Source organism: Centropristis striata, chromosome 11, assembly GCF_030273125.1.
Source record: "Centropristis striata isolate RG_2023a ecotype Rhode Island chromosome 11, C.striata_1.0, whole genome shotgun sequence".
NCBI classification, from domain to species: Eukaryota; Metazoa; Chordata; class Actinopteri; order Perciformes; family Serranidae; genus Centropristis; species Centropristis striata.
Genome location: NC_081527.1, coordinates 22,081,309 through 22,108,985, shown reverse-complemented (window position 1 = coordinate 22,108,985; position 27,677 = coordinate 22,081,309). Strand labels below are relative to the sequence as shown.

The 27,677-nt window shown below is 31.4% G+C and overlaps 1 gene segment (V, D, J or C); it reads left to right on the top strand.

Annotated features, from left to right (window-relative positions):
- The first annotated feature begins 8,798 nt into the window (after positions 1-8,798).
- On the top strand, positions 8,799-23,403 carry LOC131980348 (T-cell receptor alpha chain constant-like). The segment is given in 5 exon segments: positions 8,799-9,031; positions 20,240-20,452; positions 21,129-21,185; positions 21,272-21,379; positions 23,173-23,403. Coding segments are annotated over 5 exon segments (420 nt in total).
- The last annotated feature ends 4,274 nt before the right edge of the window (positions 23,404-27,677 follow it).

Here is a 27,677-nt window from a genome sequence, read left to right as displayed (position 1 = left end):
TATTCTTTGGAGCTGGAACCAGATTAAACATTGAACCCAGTGAGTACTGATATTTATTATAAATATTATTAATATGAAGCTTCTTTAACAAACTCTGTTTTTAAAAAAAACAACAACATTAATTCGACTCTTCCAGCTCATAAAATCTGCAGAAAGTAGAAAAAAATTCAGTCTTCATAATAATCAAAGTATCACATTTGTTCAGATACAAATCTTCCTAAATTTATTTTATTTATTTATTTTTTCATTTATTTTTATAGTTATTATTTATTCCAAAGTCTTAACTGTTAAAATGATGTTTTTCTGAATGGAGTCTGGTTCAGTGAGTTTGTGTTGTGGAGCTTCATGTTGTGTGAATGCTGGGAATAAGATGATCTTTGGAGCAGGAACCAGATTAAACATTGAACCCAGTGAGTACTGATACAGATTATAAATATTATTCATACAAAACGTATTTTAATTCACTTAACAGTGTTTTATTGTGACACAGAGTAGCAGATAAAAACATTATAAACGTGTATTTTTCTGCTGTCAGATGGAAAACATGTTTCTATGAAGTCAGGAACTAGAAACACGTTTTAAAAAAGTTCAAAGTGAAAATTGCTGAAAGATTTATACATTATTAAGTTTTATTAAAAAAAAGGACTTTAAACTGGACAGAACAAAACTTTAAAAACTCTAGTTTCACGAACCAAGAAAATGTCTTGAATGTTAAAATACATGATTTTCTGAATGGAGTCTGGTTCAGTGAGTTTGTGTTGTGGAGCTTCATGTTGTGTGACTTCTTCGGGTCTAAATAAGATGATCTTTGGAGCTGGAACCAGATTAAACATTGAACCCAGTGAGTACTGATACAGATTATTATCATTATATATACCCTGTATTGATATCCTGAAACCGTCACAAAATAGAAATGAATAAAAACATATATCTCTAAATGTCAGAAACTAAAAAGAAGTCTCTTAGTCTCTAGATATCAGCAAAAGACTCGTAAGAAGTGTTTTTGTGAGCAAAACTTGTTAAAATAATTACAGTATATTATAACTTAACTTATTAAAATTTGATTTATGATATATATTAATAATCAATATATTTATATTCAAAGAGACTTTTTTAAATTGAAAAAAAGTCCTTAAAGTAAAATAGATGTTTTTCTGAATGGAGTCTGGTTCAGTTTGTGTTGAGGAGCTTCATGTTGTGTGAATGTTGGAAGAGAGAAACTGATCTTTGGAGCTGGAACCAGATTAAACATTGAACCCAGTGAGTACTGATATTTATTATAAATATTATCTATATGAAGCTTCTTTAACACAAACTTTACAGCGTTTCACTGCAACTTAAAGCCTTTAGAACCAGAATAAGAAAAGATGATAAAAACATGCACTGAACTAAGAAAATAAAGTAGGAGTAAAATTAGTTGGAAGTTTGATGTATTTAATAATTCTGATCAGGCCAGTGTATAAACAATAAAACAGCTTGTTCAGAGTAAATGTCATAATTTACATTTTATAAACAATATCTGTTATTGATCAATTATTTTACATGAAAATAGCGACTTTAAACTGGACAGAAGTCTCTAATGTAAAAATGAAGTTTTTCTGAATGGAGTCTGGTTCAGTTTGTGTTGTGATGCTTCATGTTGTGTGAATGCTGGAGGTCAATATAAACTGATCTTTGGAGCTGGAACCAGATTAAACATTGAACCCAGTGAGTACTGATATTTATTATAGATATTATTTAAATGGAGCTTTTTTAAAATATTTAATGTGAAATGTTGAGTTTTAACCACTGAATGGATGTGCTGATATTTATTATGATTAAAGTCGTTAATAATCCACTTTAACTGTGTCGTGAGTGTAAAACATCTTTACAGTCTTTCACTTACGCATAAAGCCAGAAGAGCAGATTCAAAAAAGTTTATTTTACAACAATGCTAACAGTAAAAAAAGATAAAATATATATCTCCAAACATTTTAAAATTTAAGAAAAATATCAGACTTCTGCTGGATGATTGTGTTCCAGTCTCAAATGTAAAAACAGTGTTTCTCTGAATGGAGTCTGGTTCAGTGAGTTTGTGTTGTGGAGCTTCATGTTGTGTGAATACTGGAGGAGGAACTAAACTGATCTTTGGAGCTGGAACCAGATTAAACATTGAGTCCAGTGAGTACTGATATTTATTATTAATATTATTAATATGAAGCTTCATTAACAAACTTTACAGTTTCACAGCTACGTGAAGCTTTAAAACCAGAATAAAACTTTATAAAGTTGAAGTTTCACGAACCCAGAAAACTGAAAAAAAAAAAAACAGAAAGAAAAAGAAACGGAAACAAAGTTTCAAAAATGTTCTTTTGACCAAATATTTGTAACGATAATGAAATACTGTAATTATTCAGACAAAAGTCTTCAGTTCGTCTCTGAGTTTGTGTTGTGGAGCCTCATGTTGTGTGACTACTGGAGCTGGTAAACTGATCTTTGGAGCTGGAGCCAGATTAAACTTTGAACCCAGTGAGTACTGACATAATTCATATTCATGAGGCGTCTTAAATAGCTTTATACATGAAAATATAGAAAACCGGAATCACAAGAAAACTTTATTTGGACCAAAAAGTCAAACATCACTGACTCAACACTGAATATCACATCCTACATTTTATTTGTTATAAAGTTATAAAATGTACTAAAACCTGATGTAATTATTAATATTTATCTTGTATATATCTTATATTTGCCCTTAATTTTTTCATACATGAACATGTATAAAAATAGAATCAAATAAAAGAAAAATATTCAGACGTATTCAGTGAACAAAACAAAAACAGAACAATAAACAATCAATCACAATAAACACATCGACTTATAAAGTATAAATCAAAAACATGACTAACTCAATATTAAATATCAAAATCTACATTTTAATTATGATATAAAGGTTTAAAATGTTAAAAATCTTTTTTAATATATATATATATATATATATAAAAAAAATGTTTTTTTCTGAATGGAGTCTGGTGTAGTTAGTTTGTGTTGTGGCGCTTCATGTTGTGTGACTACTAGTGGAGGAGGAATTAAGATCTTTTTTGGAGCTGGAACCAGATTAAACATTGAACCCAGTGAGTACTGATATTGATTATAAATATTATTTATATGAAGCTTCTTTAACACAAACTTTACAATGTTTCATTGCAACTTAAAGCAGTGGCGGTTCTAGACCAATTTTTACTGTGGGGGCCAAGGAGGGGCCAGTGTTTAATCAGAGGGGCACATTAAAAATCGTCAAAATTGATATTTAAGCATTCAAAACCTTTATTTTAGCTAAAAGTCTCATATTTGGAAGAATTACATTGATTGAAGCAATGAGACTTACCAACATTAACAGTTATTTTTGTACGACAATGACATTTCTCTTTCTTTTTTTGCACAATCACTTTTATTTTTTTTTTTAAAGTGCAGTAGAGTGAGAATGATCTTTATATTTAGCTTTTACTGCACAATCAAATTATTATACAATGTTCGCATTCTGGGTTCCTTTTGTTTACAACGAGATATTGTTTGAACAAAAAATAGGTAAGGATTGTTCAGTCGTTCATCGTTATAAATTGATCATTTTATTATTAATTTTACACAGGGGCCACAGCAGGGGCCAAGGGCTTCTTCACAGGGGCAGTGGCCCCTGTAGGCCCCTGTGTAGAACCGCCACCGACTTAAAGCCTTTAAAATCAAAATAAGAAAAGATGATAAAAACGTGCACTGAAGTAAGAAAACACCAACAATTAATAAATTATTAAAACCAAAGTTTTAAAGACAATTTTCTGAGTAAAATTAGCTGAAACTTTGATCTATTTAATAATTCTGATCAGGCCAGTGTATAAACAATAACACAGCTTGTTTAGAGTAAATATCATCATTTACATTTTACAAACAATATCTGTCATTGATCAATTATTTTACATGAAAATAGCGACTTTAACCTGGACAGAAATCTCTAATGTAAAATTGCTGTTTTTCTGAATGGAGTCTGGTTCAGTGAGTTAATGTTGAGATGCTTCATGTTGTGTGACTGATGGAGGAGGATTTAAGATCTTTTTTGGAGCTGGAACCAGATTAAACATTGAACCCAGTGAGTACTGATATTGATTATTAATATAATGGAACATGAAGCATTTTTAAAAACAAACCTGTCCAACATATTCATTAAAATCATAAATATAACCTCATGCTCTCACACATCAATGTATAAATCAGTTTTTTAGTTCCTCTAATGTACCTTAAATATCACGATGTATCACTGATTAATGATAGAAATGTGTAAAGAAAATGTATTTTAAATTTAAAAAAAAAGAAGGAAAAAACTAACAAAAAATCCAATCACATGATGCTGGAGTTTTTAAGCTTTCCTAAATTAATTAATTAATTAATGAAATCCACATTTTTAAGCATAAAATATATTTTTCCAGTTTTTCTGAATGGAGTCTGGTTCAGAGAGTTTTTGTTGTGGAGCTTCATGTTGTGTGACTACTGGAAATAAACTGATCTTTGGAGCTGGAACCAGATTAAACATTGAACCCAGTGAGTACTGATCTTTATTGATATTATTTATGGAACATTTTTAAATATCAGAAAATGTGTGACTTCTTCGGGTCAAACTAAGATCTTGTTTGGAAGTGGAACCACATTAAACATTGACTCCAGTAATTTATAATTTAGATTAAAATATTATTCATATGAAACAGATTTTTCCTGTGTTGAACACAGAGAAGCAGATAAAATAATAAGAAAACTAAATTACTAAGCAAATCAAACAGAACAATCAGAATCATGATAAACATCAACTTATAAATTAAAGGCATCATCACTGACTGGACACTAAATATCAACATCTGTGTTTAAATTATGATATAAACATATAAAATGTACTGTTAGAAACTTTTTATAGGACTAGAATGTAACAATTCAAAGTTAAAAATGATGTTCTTGTTTGGAGCTGGACTCATTGAGAGATTAAACATTGAACTCAGTGAGTACTGATATTTATTAATATTATTTATAAAAGGCGTCTTTAACAAACTTTTACAGTTTCACAGCAACTTATGGCTTTTAAAACCAGAATAAATATTAAAAAATCAGCATCAGGAACCCAGAAAACTGTAAAAAACAAAAAAACAAAAAACAACAACAACACAAAACAAAGAAACAAAATTTCAAAGATGATTTTCAATTTTAATGTTTTTCTGAATGGAGTCTGGTTCAGTGAGTTTGTGTTGAGGCGCTTCATGTTGTGTGAATACTGGATTCAAGATGATCTTTGGAGCTGGAACCAGATTAAACATTGAACCCAGTGAGTACTGATAAACACCATATATAATATTTATATAAGACGTCGTTAAAAGCAAACTGTAGTTGTTATTTTTGGCCAAAAATAATAAAATATGAAAAAGACAACGTTGTTTTGACTGAACAGCTGCTGGCAATGATGGAAAGAATTCTCATAAAATCAACAAAAACTCAAACCTAAAACATAACAAAAGTCCAAATCTCACAACTGCAGAAAAATAGTTTTTATTATATCAGGATGATGCTTTTATGAGACTAATTATAAAAGGTACATAAATACAACCAGGCAAATATTAAAAGCATATAGAAAGCATAGTCAGTGAGTTTGTGTTGTGGAGCTTCATGTTGTGTGAATGATGCAGTAAGAAAACTGATCTTTGGAGCTGGAACCAGATTAAACATTGAACCCAGTGAGTACTGATATTTATTATTAGTCTGAATTAATGACAAACAATCTTTAAACCATTTATAAAACAAAGAAGTATTAATAACGATCTATCAGCTGAGCACATATTAATCAAAACATGTCAGAGTTTAATTGTTTAGTTTGATTCTCTTGATTTTTAACGAAACACTAAATGTCAGAATTTAGATTTTAATTAATGCATAAAATGTATAATTAAGTTTTTGAATAACTGCAGTGAAATATTTCAGTCAAATATGAAAAAAATCTGGTTCAGTTTGTCTCTGACAATGATTTACCTGAATACACACAAAACCAGGAATAGTTGGTTCAAAATAGATATATTTTAATAATGTAAACACTGTTGTCAGGTAAAAACTTTTAAAAATCTAAACAATATAATTCTGAGGGAAAAAGAACAAATAACCAAGCTGTTGTTTGTTTGTTTGTTTGTTTTAAAAATAAAATAGAAATTGTGTCTCAATTATTGTAGCTGAAGTCTAAAAACGTTGTTTTTCTGAATGGAGTCTGGTTCAGTTTGTGTTGTGGAGCTTCATGTTGTGTGACTGCTACGACTACAAATAAGATGATCTTTGGAAGTGGAACCAGATTAAACGTTGAACCCAGTGAGTACTGATAAAATTAATATTTAGAGGCGTCTTAAATAGCTTTATACATGAAAACATAGAAAACCGGAATCACAAGAAAACTTTATTTGAACAAAAAAGTCAAACGGAACAATAAACAAACATCACTGACCGAACACTGAATATCACATCCTACATTTTATTTGCTATAAGGTTGTAAAATGTACTAAAACCATCTTTTTTTTAATGGAAGTGGAATAGAACCCTGCAGTTAAAGTTAAAAACAGTGTTTTTCTGAATGGAGTCTGGTTGAGTGAGTTTGTGTCCTGAAGCTTCATGTTGTGTGACTTATGGAGGTGATAAACTGATTTTTGGAGCTGGAACCAGATTAAACATTGAAACCAGTGAGTACTGACAAATATTTTAATATCATTTAAACAAAACATCTGTTAATGTTTCACTGCAATACATGAAACACTAATTTTTTTTAATTTTTTAAATAAACTATTTTTTATCTGCATGGCACTGGTGTCAGGTGGAAAACAGGTTTCTATAAAAAGTCAGAAACTCAGAAAACGTCTGTAAAAACACCAAAAAAAAAATTAAAACAAGTTTTAATGAAAATATATTAATGTAAGATTGTCTTGATCTTATTAATTAGATTAATCAGTGTAGTGTTTGTTCAGTCTCTCTAGTGAAGAGTAAAGTTTTAGTTTTTACATATTGAGACAGAAGTCTCAAACTTAAAAACAGTGACTTTCTGAATGGAGTCTGGTTCAGTGAGTTTGTGTTGTGGAGCTTCATGTTGTGTGACTGATGGAGGAGGATATAAACTGATCTTTGGAGCTGGAACCAGATTAAGCGTTGAACCCAGTGAGTACTGATATTTATTATTAGTCTGAATTAATGACAAACAATCTTTAAATCATTTATAAAACAAAGAAGTATTAATTACAATCAATCAGCTGAGCACATATTAATCAAAATATGTCAGAGTTTGATTCTCTTGATTTTTAGCGCAACACTAAATGTCAGAATTTAAATTTATTGTATTAAATATACAGTTAAGTTTTTGAATAACTGTAGTGAAATAATTCAGTCCAAAATGAAAAATGCTGTTTTTCTAAATGAAGTCTGGTTCAGTTCGTCTCTGACAATGATTTACCTGAATACAAAGAAAACCAGGAATAGTTGGTTCAAAACTTTTTATCTGCAAACTCTTCAAAACCTAAACAATATAATTTTGAGAAAAAATAATTGTCGAGCTGAGTTCATAGTAACAACAATATGATTTATGTTGTTTTGATTAAGATAGTGTCTACATTTTTTGCAACTGGAATGTAATCTTTTCAACAGAAGTCTAAAAACAGTGATTTTCTAAATGGAGTCTGGTTCAGTGAGTTTATGTCCTGAAGCTTCATGTTGTGTGACTGCTGCCAATCAATATAAACTGATCTTTGGAGCTGGAACCAGATTAAACGTTGAGCCCAGTGAGTACTGATACTTATCATTAATGTTATTAATATGAAGCATCTTTAACACACTTTACAGAGTTTCACAGCAACCTAGAGCCTTTAGAACCAGAATAAAACTTTAAAGTTCGTTAGTTTCAGTAACCCAAAAAAGCATCTAAAAATAAAGTTTAAAAAATGTATCTTATGACCAAAAATGTGTGACAATAATGAAATCCTGTAATTATTCAGACAGAAGTCTTAAATGTTAAAACACTGTTTTTCTAAATGAAGTCTGGTTCAGTTCGTCTCTGACAATGATTTGATGAGGAATAGTTGCTTCAAAACTTATATCTACAAACTTTTCAAAATCTAAAGAGTATATATTTTGAGGAAAAAAGAACAAATAACCAAGCTGTGTTCAATTTTTGCAGCAGAAGTCTAAAAACGTTGTTTTTCTGAATGGAGTCTGGTTCAGTTTGTGTTGTGGAGATTCATGTTGTGTGACTGCTGCGACTCTTAATAAGATGATCTTTGGAAGTGGAACCAGATTAAATGTTGAACCCAGTGAGTACTGATATATAATTAATATTTATGAGGTGTCTTAAATAGTTCAATACATAAAAACATAGAAGACAGAAATCACATCATAAAATATAAAATAACATCACTGACTCAACACTGAATATCACATTCTACATTTTATTTGTTATAAAGTTATAAAATTAACTAAAACCATCCTTTTTTAAAAATGGAAGTGTTTTCTGAATGGAGTCTGGTTGAGTGAGTTTGTGTCCTGATGCTTCATGTTGTGTGACTTCTTCGGGTCAAACTAAGATCTTGTTTGGAAGTGGAACCAGATTAAACATTGACTCCAGTAAGTTACAATTAAATATTCATATGAAACAGATTTTTCCTGTGTTGGAAACAGAGAAGCAGATAAAATAATAACAAAACTAAATACAAATCAAACAGAAGAATCAGAATCATGATAAACTTCAACTTATAACGTATAAATTAAAGGCATCATCACTGACTGGACACTAAATAGCACAATCTGTGTTTAAATTATGATATAAAAGTATAAAATGTACTAATAGAAACTTTTTATAGGACTAAAATGTAACAATTCAAAGTTAAAAATGCTGTTTTTCTGAACGGAGTCTGGTTCAGTTTGTGTCCTGATGCTTCATGTTGTGTGAATACTGGATTCAAGATGATCTTTGGAGCTGGAACCAGATTAAACATTGACTCCAGTGAGTACTGATATTTATTATAATCTGATATTGACAAGAAGCGGACAAGAATGGATGGATGGATATTAACAAGACGTGGTTAAAGCAAACTTCAGTGTTTTACTGGAACACATTGATCATATTTACACAGAGCAGCAACACTAAAACACCTTCAATGTTCAGCCAATATTGCAATTTACATTTTATCCATAGAGTAAACGTAAAAACTCTTTTTTTAAAACGAAGTCTGGTTCAGGTCATCACTGAGTTGATACAATAGTTGAAATATTGTCTTTATTATAACTTCAGCTGATATCGTGTTATTTAGATTAACAGATGTGTTAATGAAACGCATCATTTCTAAAACAGCTGTTTTTCTGAATGGAGTCTGGTTCAGTGAGTTTGTGTCACGAAGCTTCATGTTGTGTGACTTCTTTGGGTCTAAATAAGATGATCTTTGGAGCAGGAACCAGATTAAACATTGAACCCAGTGAGTACTGATAAACACCATATATATTATCTATATAAGACGTCTGTAAAAGCAAACTGTGATATTGGCCAAAAATAATAAAATATGAAAAAGACAACGTTGTTATGACTGAACAGCTGCTGGCAATGATGGAAATAATTCCCCTAAAATCAACAAAATCATAAACATCAACTAAACTTAAAAACTTGATTTAGCTCCAACAGTCCATATCTCACAACTGCAGAAAAAGAGTTTGTTTTATGTCGACGATGCTTTTTAAGTAAATAAATACAACCAGGCAAGAATTAAAGAAAGTTTCTCTGCTGTACAGATGAAATCTTTCTGTAAAAACGTTGTTTTTCTGAATGGAGTCTGGTTCAGTGAGTTTGTGTTGTGGAACTTCATGTTGTGTGACTATTGGAAATCAGAACAGGATACTCTTTGGAGCTGGAACCAGATTAAACATTGAACCCAGTGAGTACTGATATTTATTATAAATATTATTAATATGAAGCTTCTTTAACAAACTCTGTTTTTTTAAAACAACATTAATTCGACTCATCCAGCTCATAAAATCTGCAGAAAGTAGAAAATAATTCAGTCTTCATAATAATCAAAGTATCACATTTGTTCAGCTAAAAATCTTCCTAAATGTATTTTATTTATTTATTTTTTCATTTATTTTTATAGTTATTATTTATTCCAAAGTCTTAACTGTTAAAATCATGTTTTTCTGAATGGAGTCTGGTTCAGTGGGTTTGTGTTGTGGAGCTTCATGTTGTGTGAATACTGGAAGTGGATATAAGATCTTCTTTGGGAGTGGAACCAGATTAAACATTGAACCCAGTGAGTACTGATATATAGATAATACGTATTATTGTTATTATTAATATCATAAATAACCACAACTTTGAATAATATTTCAAAACAACATGCTGTTGAATACTTGATACATGCTGTCACAAACTAAATATCCATTTTGTTATTTTATCTGAATGATGCTGCTGCAGTTTTTATGAAACTAACTGGTTGCATGATGATCTTAAACATTATTTAATAATCATAAATAAATCAATAAATTAGAAACAGAAAAATGTGTTGATCCTGAGGGCAAATTGGCATAGGGTTGCTTCCAATTCATGCATAAAAATATAGAAAGAGAAATTATGTGAAAAGAAGAAGTTACTTGCACTACATGATGAGATAAAAGATAAAATAATATGTGTGCTACAATATATAAGAAAAGGATCTATGAATAAGTGTATTAAAGAGATGAACAGAGTGTTTAAATCCAGATTTAGTATAAAATATTAAAATATTTCCATCTAAAACAACATTTTTCATCAGAAGTTCAGTTTGTGTTGAGGAGCTTCATGTTGTGTGAATGCTGCAGCAGGATATAAGATGATGTTTGGGAGTGGAACCAGATTAAACGTTGAGCCCAGTGAGTAAAGATATTCATTAAATATTAAACATCTAGTTTTATATTTGATCACTTTATCTGAATCTTCAATCATCGCAAAAATCCGACTCAAATCAACTCTTCCTTTAGTTTCCTTCATTTATGGAGCGGAGCAGAATAAAGCAGAGCTGGAGGAGTTATTCACTTATTATCTGTTAGTGGAACAAAAGAAGCAAAACCACAGAAATATGTATAAGGATTCAAAATTCAATGTTCCGACGATAAAAACACACCCAAAACCCAAAACAATGTACCGTAGAGAGAAACTGAGAAACAGATATTATTGCCAGAGTTTAAACGGATCATCAGTTATTAAAGTTTCACTTGAAATCTTACACAGAGCAGAGAGGAGAGGACAGGAGAGGCTTGAAACATGACAATACAATATGTACAATATGTTAAATATACAATATATAAATTCTGTTTTACGCACATTTTCAAAAATAATTTGTCAGAGAAATTCAACTTTTTTCTCAGACTGATTCTGAGTTTCAAAGCTCAAACTGTTCAAAACAGAAAAAACACACAAAACAAAAAATACATTGGGGGGAAAAAAACTTGTTACTTATGTCACAGAAAATGAATAACTTTTACTGACGGACTTTTTACCTTTTTATATGAAATATAAAGTTTAACTGTCAGAAAACAGAAAGTTTCTTCATTTTTACATTCAATAACATGAGTATTTATTGTATTTTTAATAAAAAAAAAAATAGAATTCACTGTAATTTAACATTAAAGACCATTTAACAGTTGAATGAAACTGTAAAAGAATCTGTAATGTCCCATTATATTCATCTACAGATTTAAACTTTTAGTTTATGGTTTATATTTGTAAAATGTTTTTCATTTACACTTTTTTTCAATGACATTTGCACTAAATGTGGAAAAGAAACAAAAAACAAAACAAAATAAAAGCCAAATATAAATGATCTGTTACTGCATTTTAAAAATATATTAAAATATTAGTTTTCATAACTGTTGTATGTTCACAAGAAGATAAGTAATGTCATTATTGTTGAGGTCGTACTCACTGTGTGACTCTTTCTGGAAACAACAAAATTATTTTTGGAGAAGGAACCAAACTGACTGTAGAGAGCAGTGAGTATTCACATTATAATTATTTATATATAGTTTTTAATAGTTTTTAATCACATTTTGTGGTCATTTTAGAGGAAAATCTAATATTGGAGACATTAACCCTGCGGAGACTTGGGCTGTTCAGTCAGTTTTTGAATATTTTTCATTCTGCCACTTAACTAATGTTTACCATGACATGTTGGCATCATTTTTTTCAGCACGACCTTTGCTTTTTTTACTTAAATTTACTGGATCAACATTTTGAACCCAAAAGAAACACAAAAAACATAAAATCGTATATCTTATTTTTTTTAAACCTTCAAAACATAATCACACTCAATTAAGAATTTTTAACGTCACAAATGTGAACACAGGTTGCACATATTACATATAAGAGATAAAATTAGGATAATATCTAGTTCTATATTTTTATACTAAATATGTTTGACATTATCTCTGGTTTTACTTATTATCATCAAACAAAAACTGGCCTGGAGTTTCAAGTCAGGACTTTAGAGGGAAGTTGACGGCAAGGCACAACACTGCTTCATTTTTAACTTGTGACATCATGAAGAAATGATGCTCTGCTGCTTATGTGGACTCCAGAGGATTAAATATGAATGTTTTGTCTTTATTAGAAAATGTAAACCCTAGAATGAGCAAACAGTGAATTAATATAAAATATATAAAAATAATGCGACAGTTTGCAGACGTTGTGATGATGTTCTTCACTAAGAGACTAAAGTTGTTTGGAGGGGGAATCCAGTTAACTGTAGACTCCAATGAGAATCACTGAACTCTAATGTTTCCTTGCTGTGTTTAGATGCCAAACAGTCCAACAATATGCAAGATTCTACATCTTTGACTGCTAAAACACTGAACATTTACAGTAATTAATTTCCATGTCTACATGTAAGGAATAACTTAATGTTAAATGTCTCTATGATCAATATTAACCAAAAATCTGTTTACACAGAGCAGAGAGGAGCGGACAGGAGAGGCTGTTTTATTGTAATGATTGTTGATGAAGCCGTCAGTGTAGTTATTGTTGAGGTCAGATTCACTGTGTGACAAGTGGAGTAGGAGGCTTTAAACTGTTGTTTGGAGAAGGAATTAAACTAATCATAGAAACCTGTGAGTATCACAAACACACAACATACTAAATAACTACAGAAACGATTCATTTAGCTGGGGGGAAAAGGTACAACAGTTTAATACATTGATTAAAACTGACGATGCAGAAAATGTTCAGTTTTTTTTTCTCATCCAAAACTTTCCCGATTATGTGAAAATCAATTCATCTTTTAGGACAAGACATTTTTTTCTTCCCTCTTTTAATTAGACTATTTACAGTTATTTCTGTAGTGAACATTGAGCTGCATCAGTTGTTGTTGAGGTCAGATTCACTGTGTGACTACTGGAGGAAACCTGAAGCTGATCTTTGGTGAAGGAGTCAAACTAATGATAGAAACCAGTGAGTATCACTTTAAACACTCAATATAAAACAAGAATTAAATGTTTAGTTTGTAAGCTGAGGCAGGTTTACCTCAGAGTAAAGGGGAATAAAAACTTTACTCTTTTCACACCTGAACCCTCTGAAACACATGAAAAAGTATGGTTTTTTTTTTTGTTATTTTAAAAAATTGCCAAAAATAGCCGATAGATGTATCCTAGAACTCTGACGGTCTTTGATGGATCATTGCTTACAAATGTTTCCGTTTGAAAAATTAGCCAAAACGAAGCACAAATATTGTGATATTTCTGTCAGAATCACTTTATTCTACACATCTCTTTTATATTCTGTCATTCTGTGTTATTCTGCACTAAGACATGTTCATTAGTCTGATTGTGCTGATTCCACAGGCTGCAGGACTTATAGATTTATATAGATTTTATATGTTGCAGTGAAACACAAGGACACAGTGAACAAAAAGAGCCAAAAACGCCCTGAAGCTGCTCGTTGGGGTTCAGAGGGTTAACCACTAATTAACTGGTGAATTATATTAATTATGGTTGATGAAGCCGTCAGTGTAGTTATTGATGAGGTCAGATTCACTGTGTGACTAGTGGAGCAGGAAACTACAAACTGTTGTTTGGAGAAGGAATCAGACTGATGGTAGAAACCAGTGAGTATCACAAACACACAGCATATTAAATAAGATGAATCAGATTTTGTTGGATGTTTATTCCAACAGAATATTAACACGACTTAGTAGAAGTAAAGTTACTGCTGCAAATATCACGACCATCCGATTTAAAGATACACTTTGAGAATGTTTAAATGATCCGTGTTGTTGTCAGGAACACAGAGAGAATCATAGGTAATGGGCAGGATTCACAATCAAACTGTGCTACTCGTTGTTCATTTTATGATGATCAGATAATAATAATATAATAATAATAATAATAATAATAATAGAGTGGACTTTGGCATTGCTAGTCATCATGGTATCAAGACTTTTTCTGCACTGGCACAAAAAAAATGAAAAAATGTCAAAAATACAGATAAAATTCAGCTGTTTGCAGATGATGTGATGCAGATTATTTATGATGGTTTATTTATGATGCAGTTTATTTATGATGCAGTTTTTTATAAAGAGCTGATTTTTGGGGAAAAAACCAAACTAAAAGGAAAAAGCAGCTTTTACGAATTTCAACTTTCAGGAGTTTGTGAAACATCTGTTAGATTGTTAGATTTTACCATTACTGATAAACCTCTTTTCATAACTCATAATAACTCTAAATATTTGTAAGGATCAATGAATATGTTTAACTTGCAGTTTTCAGTCGTCAAAGTGGAGCTGTTTGCAGACGATGTGATGCTGTTTGTTTATGGTGCAGTTTGTTTATGGTGCAGTTTGTTTATGGTGGACTCTATTTATGGAGCAGTTTATTTATGATGGTTTATTTTTGATGCAGTTTATTTATGGTGGACTCTATTTATGATGGTTTATTTATTATGCAGTTTATTTATGATGGTTTACTTATGGTGCAGTTTATTTATGATGTTTTATTTATGGTGCAGTTTGTTTATGATGGTTTACTTATGGTGCAGTTTATTTATGATGTTTTATTTATGGTGCAGTTTGTTTATGATGGTTTACTTATGGTGCAGTTTATTTATGATGTTTTATTTATGGTGCAGTTTGTTTATGGTGCAATTTGTTTATGGTGCAGTTTGTTAATGATGCAGTTTTAGGACAGAGGGTGAACACTGTGTGACTGGGACGGGAAGTTGGAAACTAATTTTTGGGAAGGGCATCAGACTGATGGTGGAGGACAGTAAGTTAACTTATTGTCTTTAAATCAAAATACAGTCTCAGTCACTGAGTGTCATAAAGCCAGTTAAACGACGTATTTAAGCAGAAACTGGTTGGTGTGTAGTTTGTGTTGTTGTGTGTCTGACTGTGTGTCTGGTTATGGCAACAAAATCATCTTCGGCTCTTGAACTAAACTATCAGTTGAACGGAGTAAGTTACTTTATTCTTTTAGAAGGACAGATGTGAACTATTATAATTCAGATTCTGCATTTTTCAGCCCGTTACAACTTATAAAAACTTTACAAAAAAACTCTCAAACTTGGCTGTCAAAGTTTAAATACTATTTTCATCCCAAAAATGTTCCATATTCTATATACAGTCCAAGGATACAACCGTTACAGTCAACTCCTTTTTAAAGCCCAATAATAAAAATAATAATAATAATAACAACTATAAACATATTATCAGTTTTCAATAAACAAGAGAAACATTGATAAACTGTCCCGCTCTCTGGGTTTATGAAGTTATGTCTCTCATTGTGTGAATAATTTTGGAAACTCAAGAATCATCTTTGGTTCTGGGACAAGACTGACAGTTGAACTGAGTAAGTCACTTTATTCTTTTGTAAATCTGATTTTTCTGTTATAAACCTGTCAGCTTCTTTTACATCAGCAACTACTTTCTCTATGAAACAAACAGACTCTGGATCAGATCGACCTTTTAAATTACTTTTAAACCTTTCACCCCCATTAGAGTTCCATTTTTGCCTTTCATGTTTTTCTTTATACACATTTATTTTTTTATAACTTAAAATTTTATAGATTTTTGTACAAAAATAAACGATTAAATATACATTTTTACTTGCATATTTTCAACCAGGTCATTATGAAAGTACAACACAAATTTAACATTGAACATAAAAAATAGAATAGAAAATAAAAAGAATAATTCAATAAAATGTATACACATTTATGATACCGCTTCCATTTTGATCATATGTTTCATCATTCTCATCCTTGAATTACTTAAGTTACTTTTACACCAAATAACAATTATTATTATTATCAATATACTATTTGTCTATTGGCCTTAAACATCCTGTCACTGTTTTCTGGGTTTCTGCTGTTATGTTTTTCATTGTGTGGCTACTTCTGGAAACTCAAAACTCATCTTTGGTTCTGGGACAAAACTGCAAGTTGAATCAAGTATGTCACTTTATTCTGACTTTCTGTGGAGAGATGCGAACTAAAACTTACTCTACTTTAATAACACACACGGGGATATCAAATATTTTCTTAATTTCATAAAGTTTTTTTGGAAACACATTTATGGGCCAAGTGGTGCCATAAATATGGCATCATTATACTGCCCTACAAAGCCTAACTGTAGTAACAAATTTTTTTGTCAAAATTGAGTTATAACTAAAAATGAACTACTTGATGTCTGTTTGATCTTGTGACAAAGTTTTAGATTTCAGAGAAATAATCCTCTGATATAATGTAGCCTTGTATTTCTTAATTGTGTTGAATAGTGAAGACAAGCATAATAGAAACTATACGTTTATTTGATAGGGAAAATATTATCTAGATAGTGATGAAGTAAAAAAGTGAGATAAAATTATATTTAGACTAAAATATAACATTTCTTTATAATATAAAGTCAAAAATCCACACATCTTTGAATAGAGTTGTTCGACACTTTTAAATACACTTCTAACAAAATCAATTTGAAAATGTTTATTCACTGAAAACAAAATATAAAAGCTGAAAGAAGACGACAGCATTATAGTTATTGCACTGGTTTTGCATTACTATGGGAACCTTTTAAAGCAAAACCAGAGTGCAGTAGCTACATTTTTGGGTCAAAGGTCAAATAAATCGTCATGATACAGGTTCAATTAATAGATTTATTTTAATAGTAACAATTCATCCGTACAATCAGCTCCTTTAAAGCCAAATAACAACTATAAACATATTATCAGCTTTCAATCTACAAGAGAAACTTTAGAGTTAACAGCTGCTGTCCCGCTCTCTGGGTTTATGAAGTTATCTCTCTCATTGTGTGAATAATTTTGGAAACTCTAAACTTCTCTTTGGTTCTGGGACAAAACTGACAGTTGAACTGAGTAAGTCACTTTATTTATTTCTGGAGAACGATGTGAACTGGTTCTCCACCAGCAGATAGTTCACCCTGAAACACAGAAACAATCTCTGGATCAGTTCCACCTTTTAACCTTTTAATTTTTAATAAAATGACTGTAGCACAGAGCCAGGGTTACACAATATTATCACATCACTTCTGTTCCAGCTTCTTATGGACGGAAACTTTACACAATAAAAACTCTTCTGAGTTTAGTCGAGTTCTCAAAGTTCCTGCTGCTTCAGGTTATTGGTTGTTGTTGTTGTTGTTGTTGTTTGTCCTGTCGGCACGTTTTTGTCATGCTCTTATGCACAGTGTGAATAACAACAACCAGAAAATGATTTTTGGTTCAGGAATCCAACTGAATGTTCAGACATGTGAGTGGAAGATTTTTATAAAAGCTGTTTTAAAAGTTTTTCTTATATTGTCACGTCAGCGTTTTAATTCCAGACAGAATCAACTTTATAACCAAGTTTTTCACACGTCTGGTTATATCTCTGAAATATGAACATGAGGGAATATATAATTCACTCCTTGAATAGTTTTACTGTGAGCTCTGTGTTGAGTATCAGGATCTTTCTGAGACGTTTCTGCAGCGTCTGAACGTTTGTGCTGGATTCTATCACAAACTCTTTACTTTTGGAATCAGGATCAAAGTTCAGGTCCAGACCTGTGAGTGGTTCATCAGCGATATGTATTTAATAAGTTAATAAGGAGATTTATTGGTTAGTTTGGACAACAGAAGGTTAGATGATAGAAATGATTCACATCTGGAGTTTATTACTGCCTGCTTTAAAATTAATCCGTTTAATCACACAAACCAACGAGTCATGAAAAATACAATAATTCATAATTATTAGTTTACAGTTTAGCACGTGATAAATGCTGATATATTTGAATGTTGCGATCCTGAAAGTAAAATTAAATCAGTCAGCATTAATTCATAAACGCTGAACATTGAGTTTAATAATGTAACTTTACTGTGTGAAGCTTTCGCAGCATTTTAGACAGTTTGTCAGTAAATTCAATTAAACATTAAATATGAAATGAACTATGAGATGTTCTAACAGACAATAGAACAAAGAACAAATCAAAAGAGTTTCACCTGATTTTCTTTTACTTCAAAATTTCTATTTATTTATTTTGAACGTGCAACAAATAAGTAAACAAACAAAAACAAAACAGATAAAAACAGATAAAATGAGCACTAAACAAAAAATCTGCTAAACAAAAATAATCATCATCAGTAAACATTTTTTATCAGTCTTATCACTTTATCAGAGTTTATCACTCTATCAGTCTTTATCGTCTTTTAACAGTTTACTCAATATTTATTATATATCAAAAAAATAGTAATATCCAACAACTACATCAAACATTTAAAAAATCAGATGTGAATCTTTTTTAAACTGAAACACAAAAACGACAAACACCATGATAAAACCTCTTTTTATTATTAGACAGAAAATATGAAACTATCTTCACTCACAGTGAACAAAAGTTAATAATAAAACATAAAAAAAGTAATAATAATAATAATACATTCCAGCTTCACTCAGTTTTTGTAGTAACAATAACTGATGTGTGAATTACAACAACAACAAACTCGTGTTTGGATCTGGATCAAAAGTCATCGTTGAGTTCAGTGAGTCAAAGATAATATCAGATATATATGTATATATATATATATGTGTGTATATATATATATATATTACAGTTTGTAGTAGTAGGGAAGTATCTCAATTGCTAAAAGTTCATCCAAATATATTTTCTTTAGGAAAATGTTTTCTGCTTCAGTAAACATGATAAACATTGAACTTAATTCCAATTTATTATTTATTTATTTATTAATTCATTCATAACTTATTTGAGATAACAAAACCTCTTTTATTACTATAATTACCAATAGTTAATGAGTGTGAGGAGAGTTCTGTGTCACTTTACAAAACTAAACTGGATATTAAATATTTAAATAAAGCTGAAGTAGAAAGTTATAAATATATCAGGTTATAGAAATTATGAGATGCAAACATACACAGAACAAATAAGTGATTTACAGTAAATCCCAAACCTCCTGACGAGATATTTACATAAAAAGAATAAAATTCATAGTTTCAAATGATCCTCTCTTTGTAGAAAACACAAAAACATTTTATTACTTTTCAATCAACACGAGGAAACATTTCCAGTACAAAACCAGAAGCATAATGAAAGTAAAGTTCGTTGGCTTATTTAAGAGTGAAATATTGTGATGGATCATTTCCAGATTATTATGTGAAACATTAATGTTGCTCCTCAGTGATCTGAGAGCTGACGGATGTTTCAGACCGACTCTGAGTCACAGTGTGTCACTGAGTACTGCACCAAGTACAACTTTGAGGTACTTGACTTGAGTATTTCCATTTAATGAAGCTTCAGTTACGTTATAGGTCGAGATTTAACATGAAAACATGTTGAGATTTTAGATTAAACCTCATAACAGAATATTAAGTAGTTAAAATGTCTTGAGAGATAAAAACACTGCTTACATAAACGCATCAATAATAAAAATCCAATAATATATTGAGAATCTATAAAACAATCTGAGTGTCATTCTGCATAACGAGTACTTTTACTTTTGGTACTTCAAGTACATTTTGATACTGATACTTTTGTACTTTTACTTGAGTAAAATGCAGGACTTTTACTGTCGTAAAGGAGCTGAATACTTCTTCCACCTCTGGATAATAATAATCATAATAATAATAATAAACAGACGTTACGTTGAGATGTTTGGATATTGCTCAGGTGTTTATGAGTTTACCTCTTGTGTTTTCCAGATGACGAGTACAAGCCGTCCTACTTCAAACTATCAGAGGGGGACACCTCGGTGTGTCTGGCTGCTGGATTCAGCAGACACAATGCACCCGTGATACAATATTCTGGCCTGTTCGCGACCAACAAGACAGTTGCCCAGATCTCTGAAGGCGAAGGCGTGTACAACCAGGTGACTCTGCTGACCACGGAGGTTCTGGAGAAACAATGTGATGAGGGTAAGTGAGAGACATTTAATATGTATGAACAGTATTTATTCATACATTTAGCTGGAAAAGAAAAAAATGGAAAATGTGTGTCTCATATCTTCAAAATAAAGAAATGATCAAATTAATTCACACTTAAAAACTAAATCTGATGTCCATTTATATAACTGAAGGAAAACAGATCTGACATGGATTATTTAAAGATAACTGAAATATAAAAGTTGGAAGTGAAAAACTGGTGTTTATTGATGTACACGACTCAAAGTGGTCGAGGCGTTACTGATCAGAGACTCAAAACCACGTCAGTCACACAAAAAACGGCTACAAACAACTGAAAAATAAAACACAACATATAACATGCAACGACTATAAATCAATATTCATATTTATTCAAAATTACTGATCACCAGGAGACACGACACGACGTCAGAGCTGCTGAATGAACAAACAAACAGTCTAAAAACAGGACGAAACAGACGCAAAGACACACATTACTACAAAGAATCACTACTTTACTACAAAGAGACACAACTTTACCAAAAAGAGACACAACATTTCTACAAAGAGACACTACTTTACTACGAAAAGACACAACTTTACTACAAAGAGACGACTGAAAACAGACAGAAAAGTCATTGATAAGACGAACGGTTTCATAACCAATGATTGTTGTTGTTGTGTCTTGCAGCTGAGCAGGAGTCGTGTGGTTCGTGTGAGGAAACGTGTGAGGAAACGATGCAATCAGGTGTGTATCAACTCACAGCGGAAACACAAACTCTGACTGTGTTTCCTTTGAATGTTTGTTGATCTTGTTGTTATTGTTGTTTACAGATCCGAAGGTGAACCTCATGGCTCTGACCACCATCGGACTCAGGCTGCTCTTCATCAAGGCCGTCGTCTTCAACGTCCTGATGACGTGGAGACTCTGGATCAGTCAGTGTGAGTACACAACAACCAGCTGCAACATATACAATACTTATAAAATCTATATAAATCTATATAAATCTAGAAGTCCTGCAGCTCTGTGGAATCAGCACAATCACAACAACTCAAACATGTCTTAGTGCAGAATAACACAGTTATTTAGAAACCAGAAAAAAGTTGAATCTCTGATAATTGTTTTTTTTAAATTATAATAAAACAGAATTTATATATTAACACTTTTCCAAGTGTCCTGAATGTTTTAAAATCAATTTTCTCCACATATTGAAGTATTGTCATGTTTCCAGCCTCTCCTGTCCTCTCCTCTCTGCTCTGTGTAAACAGCCTCTCCTGTCCTCTCCTCTCAGCTCTGTGTAAACAGCCTCTCCTGTCCTCTCCTCTCTGCTCTGTGTAAACAGATTTTCAGGTAATATTTGTCACGTGACTGTTGGTCTCAGCAGAATCAATCATGTCTTCAGTGTTTCTGAGGAGCAGAATTTAATGTTTTTAACAGGATCTGGTTAGTGCAAACACTTTATTTTAAATGACACATGTAGAATAAAGAGATTCTGACACAAAAATCAACATTTAACACAAGTTTTGGTCACTTTTTATAACACAGTTATTTAGAAACCAGAAAAAAGTTGAATCTCTGATAATTGTTTTTTTAAAATTATAATAAAACAGAATTTATATATTAACACTTTTCCAAGTGTCCTGAATGTTGTAAAATCAATTTTCTCCACATATTGAAGTATTCTCATGTTTCCAGCCTCTCCTCTCCTCTCCTCTCTGCTCTGTGTAAACAGCTTTTCCTGTCCTCTCCTCTCTGCTCTGTGTAAACAGATTTTCAGGTAATATTTGTCACGTGACTGTTGGTCTCAGCAGAATCAATCATGTCTTCAGTGTCTCTGAGGAGCAGAATTTAATGTTTTTAACAGGATCTGGTTAGTGCAAACACTTTATTGTAAATGACACATGTAGAATAAAGAGATTCAGACACAAAAATCAACATTTAACACAAGTTTTGGTCACTTTTTATAACATAATGACTGTTTTTACGGCTTCTTTCGGTGGATTTTTGCCGATCTTCTAAAGAAAACGTGGTGGTTCAGAGAGTTTCAGACTCGTCTTTATCTCAGTTTCTGATCACATCTGTTGCTGGTGGTTCTGCTCTCCCTCCGCCTCCGTCCGTCGTCTTCATTCGTTCAGTACAATAAACATTTCCACTAATTCATCAGAACAACAACAAACACTTTGACTGTTCAGAGCGGAACAAAGATCATCTCAGTCAGTTTCAAGTTAAATGTCTTCGGCTTCGACAAATGTAAGAATCTTTGTTCTACATGATCATCAATCTCATGTTTTCTGCTGCTTGGAAGAAATGAAACGTTGCAAAACTTGTTTCTCTCTGTTCTCTGGAGATTTATTAACCAGACATTAAAACTAACAGAACGTTTAAACAAAAAAAGATCCTGTTGTGTCTGTTAATTTGTCTAATTTAGAATGTGTCCAAAAATAAAGCCTTAATAACCCAGATCACATTTTTATCACCACATCACATTTTAATAACCCCAGTTCCGAGTCTGTGAGTGAGAAGGTTTTTTATTCTCTGGTTGAAAATATAAATACATCTCTAAAAGTTTCATGTTCTTTTCACACAAACTCTGATTCACTGACGTTCTGTTGCATTCTGTTTGTGATTTTGTTTACAGTTTGCTTCATATTTTCTGCTCCGTGTTTACTTTACATATAAACTGATCTGTTTCAGGTCACATGAATTAAATCTTGTTTCATGTTTTATTTTGTAGGAACTGCAGAGAGAAACACGCTGCTGGACTCACAAAACGACTCGATGACGTCTTTTCTTTTTTTTTTTCCTGACTCATTCGTCTGTAAAATATCACATCAGCTGTTTGTTGTTGTTTATATGTAACACATGTCATGGTTTTTCTGTTCTCGTGAATTCCTGCTGATGTAAATATAAATGTGATATATTTCCTGTGTGACGATGTTCAAATAAAGACTGAAATAAAACTGAACGACTGCTGAGTCTTTTTTAAAAATTGTATAATTCCTGACCTCTCTGCTCTTGTCTGTGTAAAATATAATCAACCAATATTTTATTTACTATATTTGATCTTTTGTCCTGATCTTATTAAAGTACAGGATCATCTCAGTATGAAAAGCCTATTTCCAGTAGTTCAAGTCAACCAAATATTGAGTCATATAGATGCAACATCTCAATATTAAGCATCATCATTATAATTAGAAGGGAAAACAGTAAATACATGAAGACATGAAATGTTTAATTCTGTGTGAAATGGATCTATATAATGTGTTGTTTCCACTTTTTTAATTGAATTACTGACATAAATAAACTTTTCCATATTCTATTCTATTGAGATGCACTTGTAGAAAAGTGACAAAATACTGAAAAAGAGTATAAAATTAGTAAATGTAAGAATATAGGCAGGAAAATATATTTCTTTTTTTCTGTAGGTCAGGTCCTGATTATTTCAGATATCTTTTTGAGTTTTTTTTTTTATCAGTAAGGCTTGATTTAAATGTCATAGCTTGTAGTTGCTGCAGTTTATAGTTTTATAGTTTTATAGTTAAATATTTTCAAAATCTAAGTTCAAATTAATAATAAAATTAATAATAATAATAATAATACACTAAATTCTGACACTAAAACTTTAAAATGAATTTAAAAATGTAAAGAAAAAGTCTGACACCAAATACCGTCATATTACATTTAACACACACACACACACACACATTCCATGTTTTTTAATTTTATTTATAATGATTCTGGTTATTCTGAATATAACCATGTTAAATGTCCAGATATCAGCTCTTAAATTAAACTCTTATCAGCTATTTTTGTTGTTATCATTATATGTGTCCAGACAAATGTACCTTTAGTTGTACCAGGCATTAAATGAACAAGAAATTAGAGAAAACAAGGTGGTCTAGTCATTTTTTCCATTACTATTTATTTTGTAAATACAGATATCTACTGAATATTGTCTAAGAAATAATCTGTAAAATAACTTTGTTTGTTTATTGTTATTGGACTGGAAGTGTTTGGAAACTTCTGCTGTCAGACTTTTACCGTTATATTTTATATTTTTTATCTGTACAGTTTTAAATTGAATAAATGTCACAGACGTTTGGGAAATGATCACATTCTGATTTCTTCAGGTGTCTTGGTATTGGCTGTAGGATCTGAACCTGTGAATTCACAGATTTTTATTGGACTCCATTAGCCATCAACTAAGAGACAACTTTACGTTAATAGTTTTCCATGTGTTGCAGATGTTCATATGAGGGTCAATAGAACAGACAGAAGAGCGTTTGTGAGTCTCTTCTTCTGTGGTTTCCTGTTTGTTCCTCTGCACACTCCTCTGTGTGTGTGTGTGTGTGTGTGTTTGTGTGTGTGTGTGTGTGTGTTTGTGTGTGTTTGTGTATGTAGCAAGGCAAGGCGTCTTTACTTTACTAGGCGTCTTTACTTCCAAAGTGCTTTATATTTAAATTAAATTACAAACATCGTTAAAGATCCAGGAGAAAGGAAATTAAATATGAATACATTTCAATTAAAACCAGATTAAGAATCACAGTACAGAGAAGAAATAAATAAGACATTTTGGTTTGTCTCAGCGATCTGGTTCATGGTTTAGTTTAGACTCTGTGGTGGGCAACCCGTGACTCTGGAGCCTCATGAGGCCCTTCAGGCCATCTGCAGGGCCCCCTGTGACTGGATCAAAATAATTATATGAATCAGTGACGGACTCAGACTGTTTGAAGGGCAGGGGTCAAAAAAAAAGAGGGCACATTATGCACAACATTGGGCCCCACCAGCATGCAAAAAGCTATGTTGCATCATGTATGATGAAAAAGTCCTCATCCTACAATTAACATTAAGGAGAAAATGTATACTTTTTTAAGTAAAATGCATCAATCTTGTGCACTTTGAGAGCTAAATGAGAGCAAACACCTCACATAAAAATTTTCACAGTTGGGTGATAATATATTATAGAATCTTTATTGATATGCTACAGTGTCATTTTTAATTGCTGTAAACACGGCTTTCCACTAGGACATGGAGCGACCAGCCCCCCGAGAATTTTTTTCCCCATAAAAGCCCAAATTTGGTGGCGGTGAAATGAATGAATGAAATGAATGAATTAATTGTAGTTTTTAGTTTTTATTCATCGTTGGTGTAGGCCTAATTTGTATTCTACAATTGTAAAAACGTGTAGCTTATATACAGCATAAAAAAATGTTTCAACAACTAAAATGAGCACCTAACAGTCATCGAAAAAATTATTAGACCAATTTTTTTTTTTTTCAGTTTCTTGTTCATGTTAATGACTGGTACAACTAAAGGTACATTTGTGTGGACAAATATAATGATAAGAACACTAACAGGTAAACCCTTGATTTATTCTTCAGGTGACAGTGGTTTTTGTCTAATTGTAGTTGTTCAAGTTCAGGTGTGAGTCCAGGACTACTCCCAGGTTCCCGTCTTGTTCTGTGGTTTTTAACAGTGTTGTTCTTGTTTTCACATCCAGTCGTTGGATTGTTGAGACTTGTATTGGACCAGAATTTGCTGATGATTTGGTGAAATAAATCAGCGTGTCGTCTGCATAATGATCTAACTTCTGTTGTTGTTTTCTATAATCTGAGCCAGTGAGAGCCTGCTGGTGTTAACCCTTTTAAATCTGCCTGTATTTACCTCATAAAGATGTTTAGTCCCAGTGAAAACTGAGACTGTAGAGGATATATTAAGTCTACATGTGGCTGTGATAGTAATGGAGACCTGTCTGTGCTTTTATTATTTCACCCTCTGGAGTTTTGGCCTATTCTGTCTGCTACTGACTCATTCATACTGTCTGTTTATTAACCTAAAACATGTTCCCTATGTTGGTATCAACCTCACCTCTATAACCTCATAAGGATTTTGTCACTCACTGGATCAACATTTTCAACACAAAAACACACAAACCCCCCCTCATAAAATCTGAGTTTTTTTTTTAAAGTGAAGAATTATAAATGTTGTTTCTAAATCGAAGAAGGGAAATGAGGAGAATCTAGTTCTATATTTATACTTAATATATTTGACCTTATTTCTCATTTTAAATGAATGAATTAATAAATGTAGAAATAAATATAGATATATATGAATAAATGCCAAAAATAAATGGAGTCCTATATATTTACATTTATTGCATAGTTTATGTAGGTTTTTCTGTATTTATTCATTTATTTCTACATTTCCTTTATTTGTTTATTTATTTCCACATTAACTTTTACATGTATTTATTTATTTATACTTTTTTTTATTTCTCCATGTATGTATATATCACATTTTAAATGAATAACTAAATAAATATATAAAGAAATTAATACATGTCTAAATAAATAAATGCAAAATATAAATATAAATTCTATATTTTATTTACATTATTTTATTATTTATTTAAGTATTTCTATATTTATTTATTATTTAATTGGTTCTAAATCGAACATCTAAAATGTGAAATGAGGAGAACATCTAGTTCTATATTTATACGAAATATATTTGACCTGATCTCCAGTTTGACTTGTTCTCTCATCATCAAACACAAACTGAAGCAGAACTTTAGAGGAAGCTGCTGAAGGTTTGACAGCTGGTCAGGTTTATGAAAATCATGATTTTTTAAAATTAAAGTTTTAATGGAAGAAAACAGAAAGTTTCCTTAATTTTACACTCCGTAATATGATGAGTATTATTTGTATTATTTGTAAATTTTCCATAGAATTCACTGTAATTTCACATTCAAGACCATTAAGCAATTAAATAATCCTATAAAGAATTACTATATGAATTTACAGATTTCAACTTCCATTTTTGGGTAAAAATTTGTAATAAAAGTAATTTGCACGTAATGTAGGGAAAACAAAACAAAAAACCTGTTAAATAATCCAGTAATACAGTAAAATTCTGGAAAATGAGCTGCTAACATGATATATAAAAATGATTATTATATGAGGGTGTAGCTTTGTGCTCGCTCAGCAGTTAATAACTATAATAAACATAAACAATTCAGTGGCAGACAAATAAAAACATTTCTGTGACAAGACGAGTTATTAAACGTGCAGGATCCAGTTTAAGGTCATATCTGGAGAAAAGTTTTGCATGTTTATAATGAAACTGAGAAAAAAGAGAATAAAAGAGATAAAATCTTTATGATTAACAGATTCTATGATGATTAAAAATATTCTGAAGTTTCAATTCATCTCAGAAAATGGATCATAAACGTGTGAATGT